Below are 17,213 nucleotides of genomic sequence, written 5' to 3' on the forward strand. Positions count from 1 at the left end.
ATATTCTCATAAAATTAGGGCCAAATATATCATGATAATTACCATTACCAAAACAATAGGGAAAATGAGGGTGTCTCCTTTGAATTTTACAAGGCGAATTAAAATTTCCAACTCTCCCATATCAAATTTCCATGGGCTATTGGTTTTAAAACTAATTTTATTTAAATAAATATTGGGTGATCCATAGTCAAACCTCTCTTTATAAAATATTCACCTAACCAAAATAAATAAATAAAACCCTTAATTTTTCCCATGGGCGAAATTTCACCCATAAAATTTTCTATGGTTGGTGCCTCAATGAGGTTGGAGCCTACAACAAGGTGAAGCTTGCATGTCTTTGATGTTGGTGCCTCAATCAAGTTCTAGCCGATAGTAAGTATCTACTTGCACATTTTCGAGGTTGGTGCCTCAATTAGGTTGTATCCTTTCCACAAGTAGTTGTTTTAATATCTTGGGGGTGGGTGCCTCCATCAGGTCCATGCCTGAAAATCTATGTAATGAATTGAAGAAGAAGAAGAATTTGTGAATTTCTCTTGTAAAAGTTTCCATGTAAAAACTCTTGTCCTTCTATGTTAATGGGATGACTTGTTGACACATTGTGATATTATTTATGTTGCAAATAATTATAGTACATTGTTATATAAATACTTATTGATAAAATGTATCTAAATAATAAAATTGCCACACCACTAGTTCACCCCCTTTCACCCCCTTTCAATGTAATGTAATGTTTGTTCTAAAGCAATCCAATTTCAAGCCTCGGATCCATTATTTGCATATGAGGTAATAAATTTGGTCTCTCTATGTTTCCTTTTTTCCATCATCAAAGAAACACAATATAGTTGAACAAGGCCAAATTGGTTTAAGAAAAAGTTAATAAGATATTTTGTATTTTTACTAATTCCAACCCTACGCATGACCAATAGGCCTTATTCCTAAGATACCCAATCATTCAATGTGATAATTCATATTAATGCTTAAGTTATACTTGATTATACATGTGCTATGTTGGGTAGTTAGTTTTTAACATTGTTAAATTAAATCATATATTTGTTTTTCAAGTTCTCCTATTTGTTTTAAAATTATCTAAGTAACTTGTTAACATAATTTAATGATATCTTTTTTTACTTTTTATTTTGTATAAAATGTCGTGTATATTTTGATCAACTTAATAGTAAAAAAAAGTGTTTTTTTTTAATGATACTTCATTGAAAATTAACATTACACATGAATCAAAAACATCATTCAATTCAAGCATATCCCACTTCAAACTCTTTGAATAAGAATACTTATTTTACTAAAATTACCATTTCCCCACTCTAGAAGGTAAATCGCTTTCTAGGCACCAAGAAGACCTAAAGCATATCTAACACATTCTCATTAACAAAATGAGCTTCATTGGCCACATGGACGAGATAAAAATATCAAATGTTGAATGATGCAACAACCATATTACCTTGTTTGATGAGATCTTGTGATTTCTATTACGATCAAGGCATTACATTTTCAACATGTCTATGATAAGGAGGCATGTAGAAAAACCATGAGAGAATGGTTTCAATGACAAAACAACCCTGCATTTTGACTTAATGTAAAATGGTTTTGTGTTTGCTACCAAACTAGGTGCACATTAAAATGGCTTAGGTCAATTGTTTTGTGTTTGTTATCAAACTAGGTGCACTTTAAAATAGCTTAAGTTATGTTTTCCATATAAAAGATGGTTAGCCAAGTTAATTTGTTGAAATTATGATTATAGACTATAAAAGTTAAAATCTCATTTGAGTTCCCTTTACATCATGCAATCAAGTTGTAATATATAAAACTTTTTAGTGTACATCATTGTATTGCATAGAACACAGACAATTCCATCAAAATTATAGCTTCACACTATTTTATATTTCACTGAATTTTCACCAAACATATTAAAAAAGATTAAAATATTTTTATTGTCCCTTTAAAACAATTGCTTATTTATCTTCCTAACAAAACCCTTCATGTCATTCTTGTTTTACGACTAGGGTTATATTTTTAACCAAGTATTACTGCAACTCAACCATTTTAAAATTTATGTGTAGGCCTTCTGATCTCTTTTAACAACTCATTCTTATAATTCTATCGAAAGTGTGTTGAATTCTTCTAATAATTTCAATTGAAAGTATTTTGACATCACACATGATTGCTAATTTTCATACTACTGCACTCAAAGTAATTTGCTTCGAGAAACAAATTGTTTGATCCATTATAAAGACAGTTCCTTCTCTAGGAGGAAGAAATAGAACAGTTTACATGCCATCGAGGACCAATCTCTTTAGTTCACCCTAGCCACCCGTAAATCACAGATGGTATGATATGGAACAAACATTTAAAATCCGAGAAATGAAAAAATTCTACTACTCACGTCAGCGACTTTTTACTGTGGGGATTTTTTTAGTAGTTACTTTGTTCCCGGCGTGTCAGTGATCAAAACAGTTTCACTGGGCTGCCCAGGATATTAAGAACATGCAACAATTTCCAGATTTGATGTTGCTACAGGATTTGAAATGGGATTTTTGTTTGTAGATTGTAAATTATCCAGGGCATCCATTTCTACATGTGATGCTTCATATTGTGAGTAGTAACATCCTGCTGAGATTTCTGCAGTTTCAATGTCTTCTGTATTATCGTCTCTTTGAAGCAAATACAATGGAGAAGATCCATGGCTTGCAGTTGTTGACCCCCTTTGAAATCCAGAATATGGATTTCTCCGTATTTTCTGGTTTTTCTTGGCATTTTGTTGCCATCTCTTCAATGCATCCGCTATCTGTTGTTGAGATTTGGCCTTCTTCATGTGAGACCCCATCTGCATAGTTCATCCAATCAGTTTTGACAGAACAATTCTCTGTACTTCCGGTTTAATAATAGTATCATTAATTTCACCAAAAAGAACTATGCGAAAGCTTAATTTAAATTTCGGTGTATATAAAGTAGAAAATATTACACCAAAAGTAACTACGTTTCAAGGTATCTACTGTCTCCCCAATTAAGCTAGGGTGACAACAGAGTGATCATAATTGCTGTCTATTGCAAAATCTTACTGAATAATCCAAACAAATAAGTACTGTAGGCACGAAATTTAGCATAAAAAGTGATATGAATTATTTAGATATACTTTTTGGAGAAAGAAAGAAAGTATTACAGCGGTAGAATATATTTCAGTAATATCACTGGGCCATTAGGTATAGTTTTTAGCATGTTTCAGTTTCAATTTGTATTCTGGAACAGCTAAATTTGACTTTATTTTAAATTCAGGATGGAAAAACTTGCCTGTGTCACAAGTGCATAAAGTGGCAGGGTGACATAACGACATACCAACTGCACAACAACCCTGAACATAAAACACAATTCAAAATATGACTGACATCAATATTCTCCTTACCTAATAGTCATAGCACTATGCCAAATCAACATGAAAACAGGATTGGATCATCTGCTCTTAAGTAATAGTCCACGGACTTACCCAATGACAATTCTGATTATGATGCCATAAAAGCTCTCGTGGAAACAAGATCCAAAGCCAAACTGCCACTGCAATCATAAAGTGTGCTGATTGATGCCATTGTAAACGTAATGATTCTACACACTAGATTTTATTATTTGCTAGCATAATGCTTACCCATATCCACAATAAGAAAGCAAGCTGAAAAGCGTTCTGCAATAACCATCAAGTCATCGTTAATATAATGAATACTCATTCTACCAGTTTCCAGAAGTACAAATTGACAGTGAAAAACCGCTTGATACCTGAAACAAAGTGAAATGGATCAAGGAAAGGACAAGTTGAGGGCGATCGAACCAAAACAACTTATTGGTTGGCTGCACTATTGGAGTTCCTTTGACTACAATTTGACTTCCTTCAATTTCTGAAGCCATATCTGATATAATAAGTTGCAGCTTCATTCCAACGATCAAAACTAGCTGCAGAATGAAGCAGTAAACGCTGTAAGTCTCAAGAAGTCAACCAGACAACTTTCCAAGATATTTCAGATTAGTTTAAGATTTTCACACACTTACAATCAAGGGAACAAAAGAGAGCCATAAGTATGCATGCCACTCTGCTCACACATAAACACATTCCATCAAACCAGAAACGTTAGCGGCAGAAACAAAATCAAACTTTGGGAAGAGATCAAGTTGTGAAGGCTTACCATGTACATTGATAAGCAAAAAGATCATGACAAAAACCCACATAGGAGCGCTGCAGATAATGCAATAAACAAAGTGTATTAGGTTAAAAAGCGATGTTTGGTTGGGAACGACAACCAAGAGAGAAAAAACCACATTATCGTGGGGAATACCAGAGGTTTTCTGCAGACCAACCTGATTCCAATAACCCTCTTGAACTCATTAGCCATTGACCTCTTGATATATTTATGAAAGTCAAATTTGTCCTTGTCTAAGAAATGAGCCTGTGTACAGTTCAACCAAAGAAAATTTGCAAGCCTTAATCAGATGAATGAAATTGGTGCTCACATAACCAAGATGAGTTACAAAAAGATAATTTGAAGATATGCAGACATACAATAATGAAGCCGTGGCGCAAGGTCTGGTAATCAACTTTCCTTATTGACCGAAAGAATTGTCTAAAGAAGCAAATCTGCAAATCCAAGAAAAGTCAAATACTAAACCGGAAATAAATATCCATCAGATTGCATCCAAAAGGGAAACTAAGTTATATTCCTGTACGATCTGGTCATCACTTACCACCCATTTAAGAATTGGTGTTCTGCTCCAGAAATTCATATGACGCTTTACAAATGGAGTTTCATGGGCAAATCTGAACCTTGCAGGATCTGCTTGCACCAAAAAGCAAACAGGTAGCTGCTTGCAATTAGAAACAATTTTCTTAACACTGTTCAAAACGTTTCCCAATTCCCAATTATTCTTGATGTGCGCTCTAATATTTCAACCCTAGATCGTTTTCCAGAATGCCCCAGTTAAGACTCAAACTACTCAACCTGGTTTGAGTAATCACTTTTCAACATAGCATACGTAAGGAAGATTGGAAACAACTTACCATGTGAAAACTGATAATCCAATGTTTCTATCTCCCTCTCCCATGCTTTCCAACGCCTCATCTGGAGACGAGAACGACTTGAATGTTTCAGCAAAACATGATTCGAGTACATGAAGATACCCAAGCCATAATTGAAACTGAATCATATTGGAGAAAATCGTAACTTACTTTTGCTCTTGCTAGGGCGATTGTTAGGATACTAAATAACACATGGAGAACCGCCAATGTAAAGATGAAGATGTGGAGCTGGGTCATACCGGTTAGGGAGACCAGAGGATACTTACCCTTGAATTAAGAGGGCAAGGAAAAATTTATCAATGTAACATAAATATCTGGAATTCATATCAAATGGACAACACGATCCCTAATTGCAGCGTTTACCTGTTTGAAACAATTATCGCTACCACTAGAACCTGAGACATTCTTCTCACAGGGAAGCATCGTATAGGCTATTTCTTCTGGTACACAAATCTTAGAAATGGGACTCTGTCCAGCTGTCAGTAGAAGCGAGATGACGCCCATAAGCATCAGTTCTGTCGTACAAAAATGTAAATTTCAGATGCATAATGTCAGCCAATGTGCCGAGATGGAATCTCATGAACAAATTCTGGGAAAATGGTAAAAGATAAACTTGCTACATCTTTTTGTTTACATTAAATTCCACATTGTAATGCTCTGCGAGCCGCAGTACAATCAATACAGTTTAATCTGAGACTTATTTTATGAACCCAACGTATTGCATGAAGCTTAGACTTGACCAATCTACCCTCAATATCCAGATAACCCACAACAAGCCTACCTGCTTTCAGCTTTTCAAGTGCTTCATATAGGGCATTCTTGTGTCTTCTGTATAGCCACTGAAATTTTAGTCACAGAAAACTTTGTTATTGCAGAACAGAATTTCAATTCAAAACTTGAAGTCCTGCCAGAATACCAAATCCAAAATCGAGGTAGGATAATGAATTGAAGAGTGTGGTGGAAAAAACTTACAGTTCCAACACGATGAATAGTGTGCTCAATAATTAAGGAGATGAGCACAAAGGCAGAACAAACAACGACTACTGCCCAAGTAGGGGAGAGATTCCTAATGTTGTGCAGGGACCAGTAGTTGATATAATACTGGTCCCACCAAACCACCAGTGATTAAGACTTTTGAAACCAAAATTTAGACAGAAATAAATAACATTATGTATAAATAAGTATTAAATTATGTCCAAAAATCACCCATACATTGACTAGGCCCACAACTGTCCATAAATAGTATTTTACTACTTAATATTGCAAAACATATTGACCCAAGTAGAAAACAGCTAGAGCCATAAAGGCTTCCAAACTGGTCTATTCCAGAAGTACAAAAGAGCAGTCACTTCAACCCCCACTCATCAGAACTGCAACTTTGCATCCCAAATAAATATGCCTACCTGCACATAACAAAAGGAATGTATGTCAGCATAACTGCTGTGTTGTTCAATAGCTAAACACCCTATGTTCAATAAATGACACCCAACCCAATAACAATTAAATCCACTTTGTTCAATAAATGACACCCAACCCAATAACAATTAAATCCACTTTTTTCAATAAATGATACCCAGACCCAATAACTGCAATAAATGACACCCATCTCACTCTATTTCTCATTAAAACAGATCAAAGCACATGGATCAACAAATAAACAATTCCCAACCATTAGATCACATCAAATTAAATCCATACCACACATTCAAAATGAAGCCATTGCAATCCATGTGCATCCATGTCCACCAATTAAAATCAAGTCCCCAAAACTATAAAAGAAGTCCACCCACTGTTGAAGTTCATCTTATGCTTTCAAACTATTCAGCAAACTTGAAGACAACATCACAAAACAGTGGCCAATATATTCAAGTTAGTTATATGAATTACAACTCATTCTTCTTACAGTTCTGTTTTCATTGTTTTCATTTATCAGATTTCTTACATTACAGTTATGTCCATAGGGTGACAGTTAACCTATACAGTTACAGTTAACCTTTTTTATACAGAGTTTATGTATGTGTTCTAGCTTATTATATCATCAGCTTCATAGTGATTACAGATTACATATCACAGAGGTTACGTATGTCGTGTTAGTACTGTAGTCATAGCTTGTTTACTTTACAGGAATTGAACCTTAGCTTACACCTTAGCTTACAGGAATTGAGCGAGCGATTATTATGGCTTGGGTTCTATGCAGAATGAGTTAAAACATAGAGCAAATAAGTGAATTTCTACTACTGGTGAATGGACCATAGAACTGTAAGATTTTAGATAATGAGAAAACACAATTATAAGTAACATAGCAGATGACCGTCTTATTGGCCTTCATATCTTTTCACCTCGTTGAGCTCGAGACCTTAGGGTATGGAGAGCCCGAGCCATACGAAGTTGTAAAAGTTGGACCAAAGGAATGGGGATTTACATAACTCAGCTCTGTAAATTAAGTCACAGATAATGGAGAGAAATCTTGGAGCAGAGATTGTTCTTCACAATATTCAAAATAACTAAATAAATTATATGAAAAATATAAAAAATAAATGACTGCAATGAAACTCGATTAAACTGAAGTAAAACCGATTGTCTATGACACCTAGGAGACCATAGAATCAAATGTAATAGTGATTACAGCTTACATATCACAGAGGTTACGTATGTCGTGTTAGTACTGTAGTCATAGCCAATAGCTAATCACTGGAAGAAGAAACATGACTCGCTATCCTTCCAAGCAAGCAATCCCCACATCCCTTCCTGTTCCTTATATAGTTTCATCTCCCTAGCCATATCCAATCGGAGACCGAGTCTAACCTTGAATAGCATCAGAATCAAAGCCAGCATTCGAACCATTTCCAGCCCAAGATTGATGCAATGCAAAAAAAGGTAGGTAGTAAAAAGGCAGTTAGTACTGTAGTCATAGCTTGTTTAGCTTACAGGAATTGAAGCTTAGCTTACAGGAATTGAGCGATTATTATGGCTTGGGTTCTATGCAGAATGAGTTAAAACATAGAACAAAAACGAATTGTAACTTTAATGACTCTGATAAACTTAGTAATTTTTCACATATTTTCAGACCTTGACAATCATCATTGAAACATCACATTGAAACATAATCGAAAGACATTGAAACATAATCGAAAGACATGTATTTTCAGAAGCATGAAGCTATTGAGAAAGCAAAAATTTTGATATTGAGTCGAAAGAATGCAAATAAGTGAATTTCTACTACTGATGAATGGACCATAGAACTGAGGAATGGTTTCTTAGAATGGAAGCCCGAGCGGATGACCATTTCTCTTTATTGGATTAGATGACTGTAAGATTTGAGATAATGAGAAAACACAATTAGGTAAACAAGCATGGTTAGAAAGAGTCATATGTAACTACTGTGTTCTGATACATAATCAATACATATGGATACACTGTAATCACTGTATATGTATATCCTAATGTAATACATATGGATAGACTGTAATCACTGTATACACATATCCTAATGTAACAAGCTCTGTTTCCTCATTACTTTGATTTCCATGGTTCTACTTATGGCACTGATTCAACCATTAGTAATGATTACACTCTACTCTATAAGGTAAGTACATATTGAATAGACCTACTTATTACCTGTATTCCCTAATCTTTAACAGATATAAGGAGAATGACGTAATTCATACATGTTTACATACCTCATTGGTTTAGCTGTATAAAGCTGTTGAAAGTAAATGGAAAATGATATATGAAAACAGTGACATACATGTTGATAATTTCCTGTAATAGAGGAAAAGTATTTTTGTAGAAGTAATAAAGCATAATTTGACATATATTCTAATGTCTAAATGCAACATACATGTTGATAATTTCCTGTAATAGAGAAAAAGTAATTTTTGCAGAAGTAATAAAGCATAATTTGACATATATTCTAATGTCTAAATGCATGCAATAATTTTATAGGTTGTTGCATCTATGGCAAAAGGAAGTTACTCTGCTCGTACAAGGAGAAGTGGTAGGAGAGTGACAAGGGGTGCGCAGCTGCGATGCACATCGTCCGATGATGACAGGCCAGCTGATGTCAATGCCGGCAATGCACCAGGGAACATTGTTGAAAATGACCATGTGACAGCCGCTGATGTTAACACAGCATCAGCCACAGAACCACCATCAACAACAGTCCAAGGGGCAAGATCAACTAAAAAGATCAGTGCTATAAGAGGATGGACAAAAGAACAAATGTTAGTTGCAATTGACGACATAGAGTTTAATGGATACTCAGTTCGGGCATCTGCAAAAAAACATGGTATTCCTCCCTCATTAATACATTATTGGATAAATGGACTGACTCATACAAAACGTAGAGGGCCTCTTACAGTTATGACTGAGGAGGAGGAGGCCGAGGTGGTTGAGTGGTGTAAAGAGATGGCCCAACTGGGACATGGGCTAGAGTTGATACAACTCAAATCAACAGTTGCTCAAATCTGTCAAGGGAGGCCAAACCCATTCAAAGATGGGTTTCCTGGTAAATCATGGTGGTTTGGGTTTAAAAAAAGGCATCCAGAACTTGTATTGCGTACTGCTGAGGGCCTTGACAGAGACAGAGCATTAAATTTGCGCCCTGCAGTTGTGCAAAAATTCTATGACACACTTTCTAGTGCTTACGATAAACATTCTTATGGAGCAGACCATATATGGAACTGTGATGAAACAGGTTTACAGGCAAGGAGGAATTGTGGCATGCGGGTAATTGCCAAGAGAGGGAGCCGAAATGTGCCAAAGATTTTGCCCAAGAGCAGGGAGTGGATAACTATTTTATGTTGTGTTAATGCAATTGGTACTTCAATCCCAGGATTTTATCTATTCAAAGGTAAAAATCAACTGAAAAACTATATACAGAACTGTGAACCAGGTGCATGCATGGCTGCACATCCCCATGCATGGATGACTAAAGAACTGTTTCTAAGTTGGCTTTTTCACTTTGCTGCATCGGTACCAGGTGGCGTCTCGCCTAATAACAGACACCTTTTGATATTAGATGGCCATGGGAGCCACATGGCTGTACAAACAATTGAGGAAGCAAACAATTTAGGCATCGACCTGTTGACATTGCCCGCTCATACCACTCATAGGCTGCAACCCCTTGATGTTAGTGTGTTTGGCCCTTTTAAGAACTATTTCAGGTCGGAGCGTGCTGCATGGATGGCAAAGAATCCAGGGGTTGAGGTGAAAAGGTTTGAGCTAGCAGAGCTTGCAAGTAAAGCTTTTAAAAGGGCTTTGACACCATCAAATATCAAGGCTGGCTTTAGGAGGACAGGAATCTGGCCACTGAACTATGATGCTCTTATGCATGATACTGGTTGTAGCCAAGCGTTTCATGTGGATGGTCAGGAAGAAGGGAATGTCCAAACAAGTGTTGAAGTGCAAGAAGTAGATGACCAAGATGATGTTGTTGCAGCTGGCAATATGATTTCCCTGTCTCAAGGACACTTATATGCTGAAGATGATGAAACTGTATGTGAAACACAATATAACAATGAACAAATTCCTAGTAACATGGAGATTGTTCCACCAACTCAAGAAAATGAAATTCCTGTTGCTGATATTGCTAATGATATTGTTGAACATGCAGTTGACAATGACCAATTGACATTGCCAAGCCAAGTAACCCCACCTTCATGGCTAGCAGAAGCAATGATCAATATGAATGCACATAGTGTCTCAGCAACCAATGAAGAAAGCATGAACATGCCCTCACAACCAGTAGAATTGAACAGTGAAATTGTTCATTTTTTTGTGGACAATAGATCAATGGAAGAAGATGAAGGACATAATGAGGCATCAAATCAAGATAATGATATGGTTCAATCAGTTCCAACAGATACTGAAAGGGAAGTACCAAGCAATGACATGCAGGTGGGAGGGGTGGAGAAGACACTTGGACGGTTCCTAAAGCTACCAGTAGAGAGAGTATCAATGAAAAAAAATCAAGGTGCACCAGGTAGTCTTCGTCTGGGCCGAAGCTCACAGTTACTCACCTCAGAGGACTATATAAACCTGTTAGTTGAGTCAGAAAAAAAGAAATTTGAAATGCAAGAATTAAAACAGAAAAAGAAGGATATAGTCAAGGAGAAGAAGGCAGCAAGGATTGTTGCAGCACAACGTCGAGCAGAAGAACGGATTGAAAGAGATAAAGCAAGGCAAGTTAAGGACCAACAAAAGCAAATGGCAAGACAGGAAAAGGAAAAACGAAAGGCACAACAAATGCTTGAAAAGGAACAAGGGATGATCAACGATACAAGAATAGCTGATGAAACCAGGATTATTTCAAACTCATTGGACTCCATTGCAGACAATACACCATTATTCCAAGATCTCATAAACATTCAAGTGCCCCACTATCAAACTGAGGGTTTACCCACTTGCCTTGTTCCTACCAGAGCTGGTGTCAATTCTCTGTATGCTCATTACACACCTCCACTTAATGCAGGGATCAGTAGGGAAAATGTGAGGTATGGGTACTCAGTACCTCCATGGTTGGAAGCTGCAAATTGGAATCAATCATATGGCATCAATCAACCATTTCCTAATCAGCCCTTGACTGGTAGGCCAACCTACCTGGCTCAAGAAGGTAACTCGGGGAGTTTTGGCACTCAAGATTCTCAGGGCCATAAAGAATAGGGGTGCCATATGTTTTTGGTTCTAACCACATTATGATGTGGATTTTGGATAGATTGTATCTTTTTCTTGGCACAGAAACATTTTGGCTTACAACACTAGATTGTATCTTTTTCTTGTCACAAAAATATTTTGGCTTAGAACACTAGATTGTATCTTTTTCTTGTCCTAAGAAACATTTTGGCTAACAACCTAGTAGTGATTTCTTGTGGCAACCTAACTGTGTGTTGATAAGAAATTTTCAATGGAATATGTCTTTCTGTAAAATATTAATTATGATAAAACTATTTCTATAAGTTATTCTGTGCACCCTCCCCGCCACGTCAGAAAACCACGCGTAAAAGCACATGGAGCCGGTACAACACCTGTCCACCATGGAGCTCATGTGTTGGCCATCATATCATTGCATAAAACTTTGTGTTCGCGCCATTTCACAGGTTTGTTTGGGGTCATTGCTGCGATGTTTGGGGATTCAATAATAACATTTCAAGTTGCATATGAAAAAGGCTAAATATAGAAATCAAATGACCAGACAATCTTATTATGATTGAGAGCACTCATTATCAAGTTGAGTATGAAAAAGGCTAAATACAGAAATCAATGAGGAGGCAATCTACCTCATAATAAGTTTTATTAAATGTGAAAAAGCCACTAATAATTTTATTGATTGAGGGGACACTTGAGAAATTGAGAGCACTCATTATCAAGTTGCATATGAAAAAGGCTAAATATAGAAATCAAATGACCAGACAATCTTATTATGATTGAGAGCACTCATTATCAAGTTGAGTATGAAAAAGGCTAAATACAGAAATCAATGAGGAGGCAATGTACCTCATAATAAGTTTTATTAAATGTGAAAAAGCCACTAATAATTTTATTCATTGAGGGGACACTTGAGAAATTGAGAGCACTCATTATCAAGTTGCTCTCATTATCAAGTTGAGCATGAAAAAGGCTAAATAAGTGGACCGTTATCTAAAGGAACATCATTCAACTTGATAGCTCATGCTTCAACCATAATGCTTACAAAGCAATTTCTACCCATTGTATTTTGTAATAGCTAGTCAGTGAACCCCAAGACGGGTTGGAAACAGAGACTACTTCAGATATTCACACAATGAGTAAACTATTATATCATATACTAATTTACATTAGAACTTTGAAGTGAACATCTGAATCAGAGGGACCTAGGAATAAGTCATATTTGCTCATTTACATGATCCACATCCTTAATTAAATTAAAATGAACAGTAAGGCCACTGAATGTGCAAGCCCCATTCTTGGGAGCAATTGGAGGGATGACCTTGTTCGCTGGAAGTGAAGGAGGGAGAAGTATAGCTTTGTCCACTCAACTCCCTCACAATCAGATGGAAACCCTGAGACAGATACTCTTGATCATCCCGTATTGAACATTCTTTCGATTTCTATATGTGGTTCCATATTAATATGTCTCGGTTCTTCTACTTAGTGGACAGTTCACACCTCAATGGCTCAATGGCTAGACAGTTCGCACCTCAATGGCTCAATAGCTTTTCATGTGGTCAATAAATTTTGACATCAGATGTTAGGAGAGATGGGTTTGACACTCAACCCATTAATCTTTGGATGATCTTTTCTCTAAGAGCATTTTATACATTGTATTTTTTATGCCTTCGATCTCAACAATGAAGGCATCAAATTTGCAGCACTGTACAAAGCTCTAAACTCACTTATGGCTCCAATAAGTGGACCGTTATCAAAAGGAACATCATTCAACTTGATAGCTCATGCTTCAACCATAATGCTTACAAAGCAATTTCTACCCATTGTATTCTGTAATAGCTAGTCAGTGAACCCTAAGACGGGCTGGAAACAGAGACTACTTCAGATATTCACACAATGAGTAAACTATTATATCATATACTAATTTACATTAGAACTTTGAAGTGAACAACTGAATCAGCGGGACCTAGGAATAAGTCATATTTGCTCATTTACATGATCCACGTCCTTAATTAAATTAAAATGAAAAGTCACTGATACAGTAAGGTTTTATCGTTGGAGCCCGAGAAGGGTTAGTTATTGAAATGCATTTTATGTATGAGAACATAATTCATTACTAAAAATATTTATTCTCTTATCTCTGTAACCATCAGTAACCGGTTTTGGAATCGACTGTAAAATGTGTGAACTTTTTTTTTCAGAGAAAAAAGCATCACAGATTATATTGACAATATAAAAAACATCATAAGATACAAAAGGGTGGCATATGACAGCCACTGTCCGAGACATCTCGAGGAAAGGAAAATGTCAGAGGTCCGAAAACATATACATCAGGTTCAGGAAAATAGCAAAAAGCATCAAAATTAATAACCAGGAGTAACAAATTCCAAAAACGAACAAGACTTCTCTTCCTCCATAGTTAAATAACTGCAATGGTAGACTTATACTGCCCCATACATATGGCCATTAAAGAATTTGTTATTTTCAGCGCAACCAAAAAAAACCCCAAATTTGCTTAAACTGTAAATATACTCAAATTAGTCAATTGTGAGCAGCGTCAACATGGAAACAAAAAGGACTGTGTATACAGGATATCCATATTGCAAAACATATACATCAGGTTCAGGAAAATAGCAAAAACACCAAAATTAATAAGCAGGAGTAACAAATTCCAGAGACGAACAGGACTTCTCTTCCTCCATAGTTAAATAACTGCAATGGTAGCCCATACATATGGCCATTAAAGAATTTGTTATTTTCAGCGCAACAAAAAAAACCCCATATTTGCTTAAACTATAAATATACTCAAATCAGTCAATTGAGAGCAACGTCAGCATGGAAACAAAAAGGACTGTGTATACAGGATATCCATATTGCAAAACATAGCAAAAAGCACCAAAATTAATAACCAGGAGTAACAAATTCCAACAAATTCCAAAAACGAACAGGACTTCTCTTCCTCCATAGTTAAATAACTGCAATGGTAGACTTACACTGCCCCATACATATGGCCATTAAAGAATTTGTTATTTTCAGCGCAACCAAACAAACCCCAAATTTGCTTAAACTGTAAATATACTCAAATTAGTCAATTGAGAGCAGCGACAGAGGGTTTCGAGGCTTCATTTCAAATACAAAAAGTGAAGTTCCTGACAGAAGCTTTCACGGACGAGGAGAAGATAAGTTATGCAAGTCAATTGAGAGCAGCGACAGAGGGTTTAGAGGGTTCGTTTGGGGTCATTGCTGCGATGTAGGAGTTTCCCTTTGTATTTCTGCTCGGGGGCCGAGGGCACGGGACGGCCGAGGAGCACGGGACGGCCTTGGATAGCACCGAAAACAGCAAAAATAACAGCGAGGGCACGGGACGGCCGAGGATAGCACGGGACGGCCTAGGATAGCACCGAAAACAACAAAAATAACAGCGAGGGCACCGGACGGCCGAGGATAGCATGGGACGGCCTAGGATAACAGCGAAAACAACGAAATTTCAGATAAACCCTAAACCTTCAACAACAAACAGCTCAAAATATCCCATAAACCCTAAACCTTCAACAACAAACAGCTCAAAATATCCCATAAACCCTAAACCCTCGGAAAAAAATCCTCCAAAAAATGCCATAAAATGCCATAAAAGTTTACAAAATATCCAAAAATAGAGATGTTGTGTTGAAAAACACAGAGAATGCTGGTAGGATTAAAATCCTACCGGGTACATGGTCGCCGACCTCCCCCACCTTCCCTGGAGCTCGCCAGACCTTCTCCACACCTGCAACGACGTTCTGCACACCTGCAACGAGAAGAAAAATATATATTAGGGAACTGAAAACCACAAAAACACCACCACAAAACAGCAAATTGACAGCAAAACACCATTTGACCTCGAGCTCAGTAAAACAGCGACCGACTCCTCCCCAAACAACAAAATCGTCGAATAAGACCAGCAACAGAGAAATGCTAAACAACTGACATTCCAGAACGACCAAGAACTCCAGGCGGAAAAGCACAAGAAAAGGAGAAGCGCTGTGCCAACCACAAACCCTGAAACTCCAGCAAACATTCGCACCAGCACCTGCATACCAGGCGAAGCGCGCAGGTCCACAAACCCTGTCAACCGAACAAACGCCTCAAACAGCACACGAATAAACGACGAAGTGCGCAGGTTCCGGGGCCGTCCCGTGCCATAATCGGCGGGGGGCTTCGCCCAACAACCGGCCCCGAGCAGAAACACAAAGGGAAACTCATACATCGCAGCAATGACCCCAAACGAACCTGTGAAATGGCGCGAACACAAAGATTTATGGGTTGATAAGGTAGCCAACACATGGAGCTCCACGGTGGACAGGTGTCGTACCGGCTCCATGTGCTTTTACGCGTGGTTATCTGACGTGGCGGGGAGGGCGCACATGTAATGGCGACCCTCCCCTAGGAGTTTGCTCCAGAGGACGTTCATTACTACCACCACCTATTGCCATATTCTTCTCCCACTCTTCTCAGAGATTTCAGTGTTTTAAAACGAATCGTTAATGATAGAACTCGAATATCGTCTCCCTAAATATGGAAATCTCCTATGTCAATATTTTCATTGCATATGTAATTAAATACAAACGGTAGATGGAAGGCAGAATACATGGTCAAGATCGTACGAAATTTGCATATAGGTTAATCAAAATCGTACGAAACTTGCATCTATTCTAATCACTAAACGACACACGACACACAAGTTGCTTGACATCTATTAAATTTTGGAGGAACGCTCGTCACCACGGACAACGGTATATTAAATTGACTTGCAAGCACAATAGCCATCGCACAACCATTCCAAATGGAAATGCACACGTGGATCTCAAAATGAAAACGACGTTGACCTCCGTCTCAGGTGGAATTGTAACACAAATTATATGAATGAACTCCATTTGAGAAGGAATTTGAAATTTCAGACGTAAATTGTCAATAAACATTCTTCTAAGAAATTTCGTTTTGTCCCCCTTGGAATGGTGGGTGTCAGTACCTCAAGTTGGCTAGCGATTTAGTGAGTCAAAAAATTTACAACCACAGTTGAGGCGTTGGGGCGCGTCCGAGATGTGTTATGGGCATCCATATTCAGTGAAAGGCGACTCAGGTTGGAGCATTTGGTTAAAGGCAACTCGGAGGTGGATGCTCGGTTATGTGCGACAAGTCGTAGGTTAAAGGGGACTCATCGTCGGTTAAAGGCGACGGGCAGGAGCACACGTTGTAGTGGGCACAGTTGGCAAGCGCAGGCAAGTCACCGGGTAGAGGCGCGTCGGGCGGCCCAAGTTTGGCGCCTGAGTGGGCGAGCGACACAGTAGGTGAAGCGCCCAAGTGTGCGATGAGCTAGGCAGGTCGAGTTGCGATGTTGGATGATGGGCAAGTCATGTGGTAGTGCGACGGGAAAATGCAGTAGACTACACGGCATGGGCATGGGTAAGTCAGCGGGCAGCATGACCGCGCCGAACCGCGACCCACCCAAGCGACACGA

At 37.8% G+C, this 17,213-nt stretch overlaps 2 protein-coding genes across 2 annotated transcripts; both read right to left on the reverse strand.

Annotated features, from left to right (window-relative positions):
* Positions 1-2,491: 2,491 nt before the first annotated feature.
* On the reverse strand, positions 2,492-6,130 carry LOC149237409 (MLO-like protein 6; the record flags this gene model as incomplete). Its single annotated transcript, XM_089369264.1, has 15 exons — positions 2,492-2,839; positions 3,304-3,364; positions 3,497-3,564; positions 3,653-3,688; positions 3,781-3,954; positions 4,051-4,091; positions 4,185-4,234; positions 4,357-4,445; positions 4,559-4,633; positions 4,741-4,829; positions 5,054-5,114; positions 5,222-5,338; positions 5,435-5,586; positions 5,853-5,910; positions 6,044-6,130. Coding segments are annotated over 15 exons (1,506 nt in total), but the record flags the coding sequence as incomplete, so codon positions are not given.
* A 170-nt stretch (positions 6,131-6,300) lies between these two features.
* Positions 6,301-16,084, reverse strand: LOC149237410 (uncharacterized). Its single transcript, XM_089366814.1, has 3 exons — positions 15,595-16,084; positions 15,423-15,503; positions 6,301-6,474 (listed from the first exon to the last, which is right to left on the reverse strand). Exons 1-3 carry the CDS (start codon positions 16,074-16,076, stop codon positions 6,471-6,473), a joined length of 567 nt encoding a protein of 188 aa, XP_089222940.1. The 5' UTR covers positions 16,077-16,084; the 3' UTR covers positions 6,301-6,470.
* Positions 16,085-17,213: the final 1,129 nt, after the last annotated feature.

Source organism: Pinus tabuliformis, chromosome 8 (genome assembly GCF_031772625.1).
Source record: "Pinus tabuliformis cultivar Carrire ecotype Pingquan chromosome 8, CPIR1, whole genome shotgun sequence".
NCBI lineage: Eukaryota > Viridiplantae > Streptophyta > Pinopsida > Pinales > Pinaceae > Pinus > Pinus tabuliformis.

Bases quoted from the DNA above. Each gene is read 5' to 3' on its own strand.
- LOC149237410 (XM_089366814.1), bottom strand. From the start codon at position 16,076: ATGGAGCCGGTACGACACCTGTCCACCGTGGAGCTCCATGTGTTGGCT. The intron at 15,504-15,594 runs GTCAAATGGTGT...TTCTCGTTGCAG, and splicing joins GCTGTTTTACTGAGCTCGAG to GTGTGCAGAACGTCGTTGCA.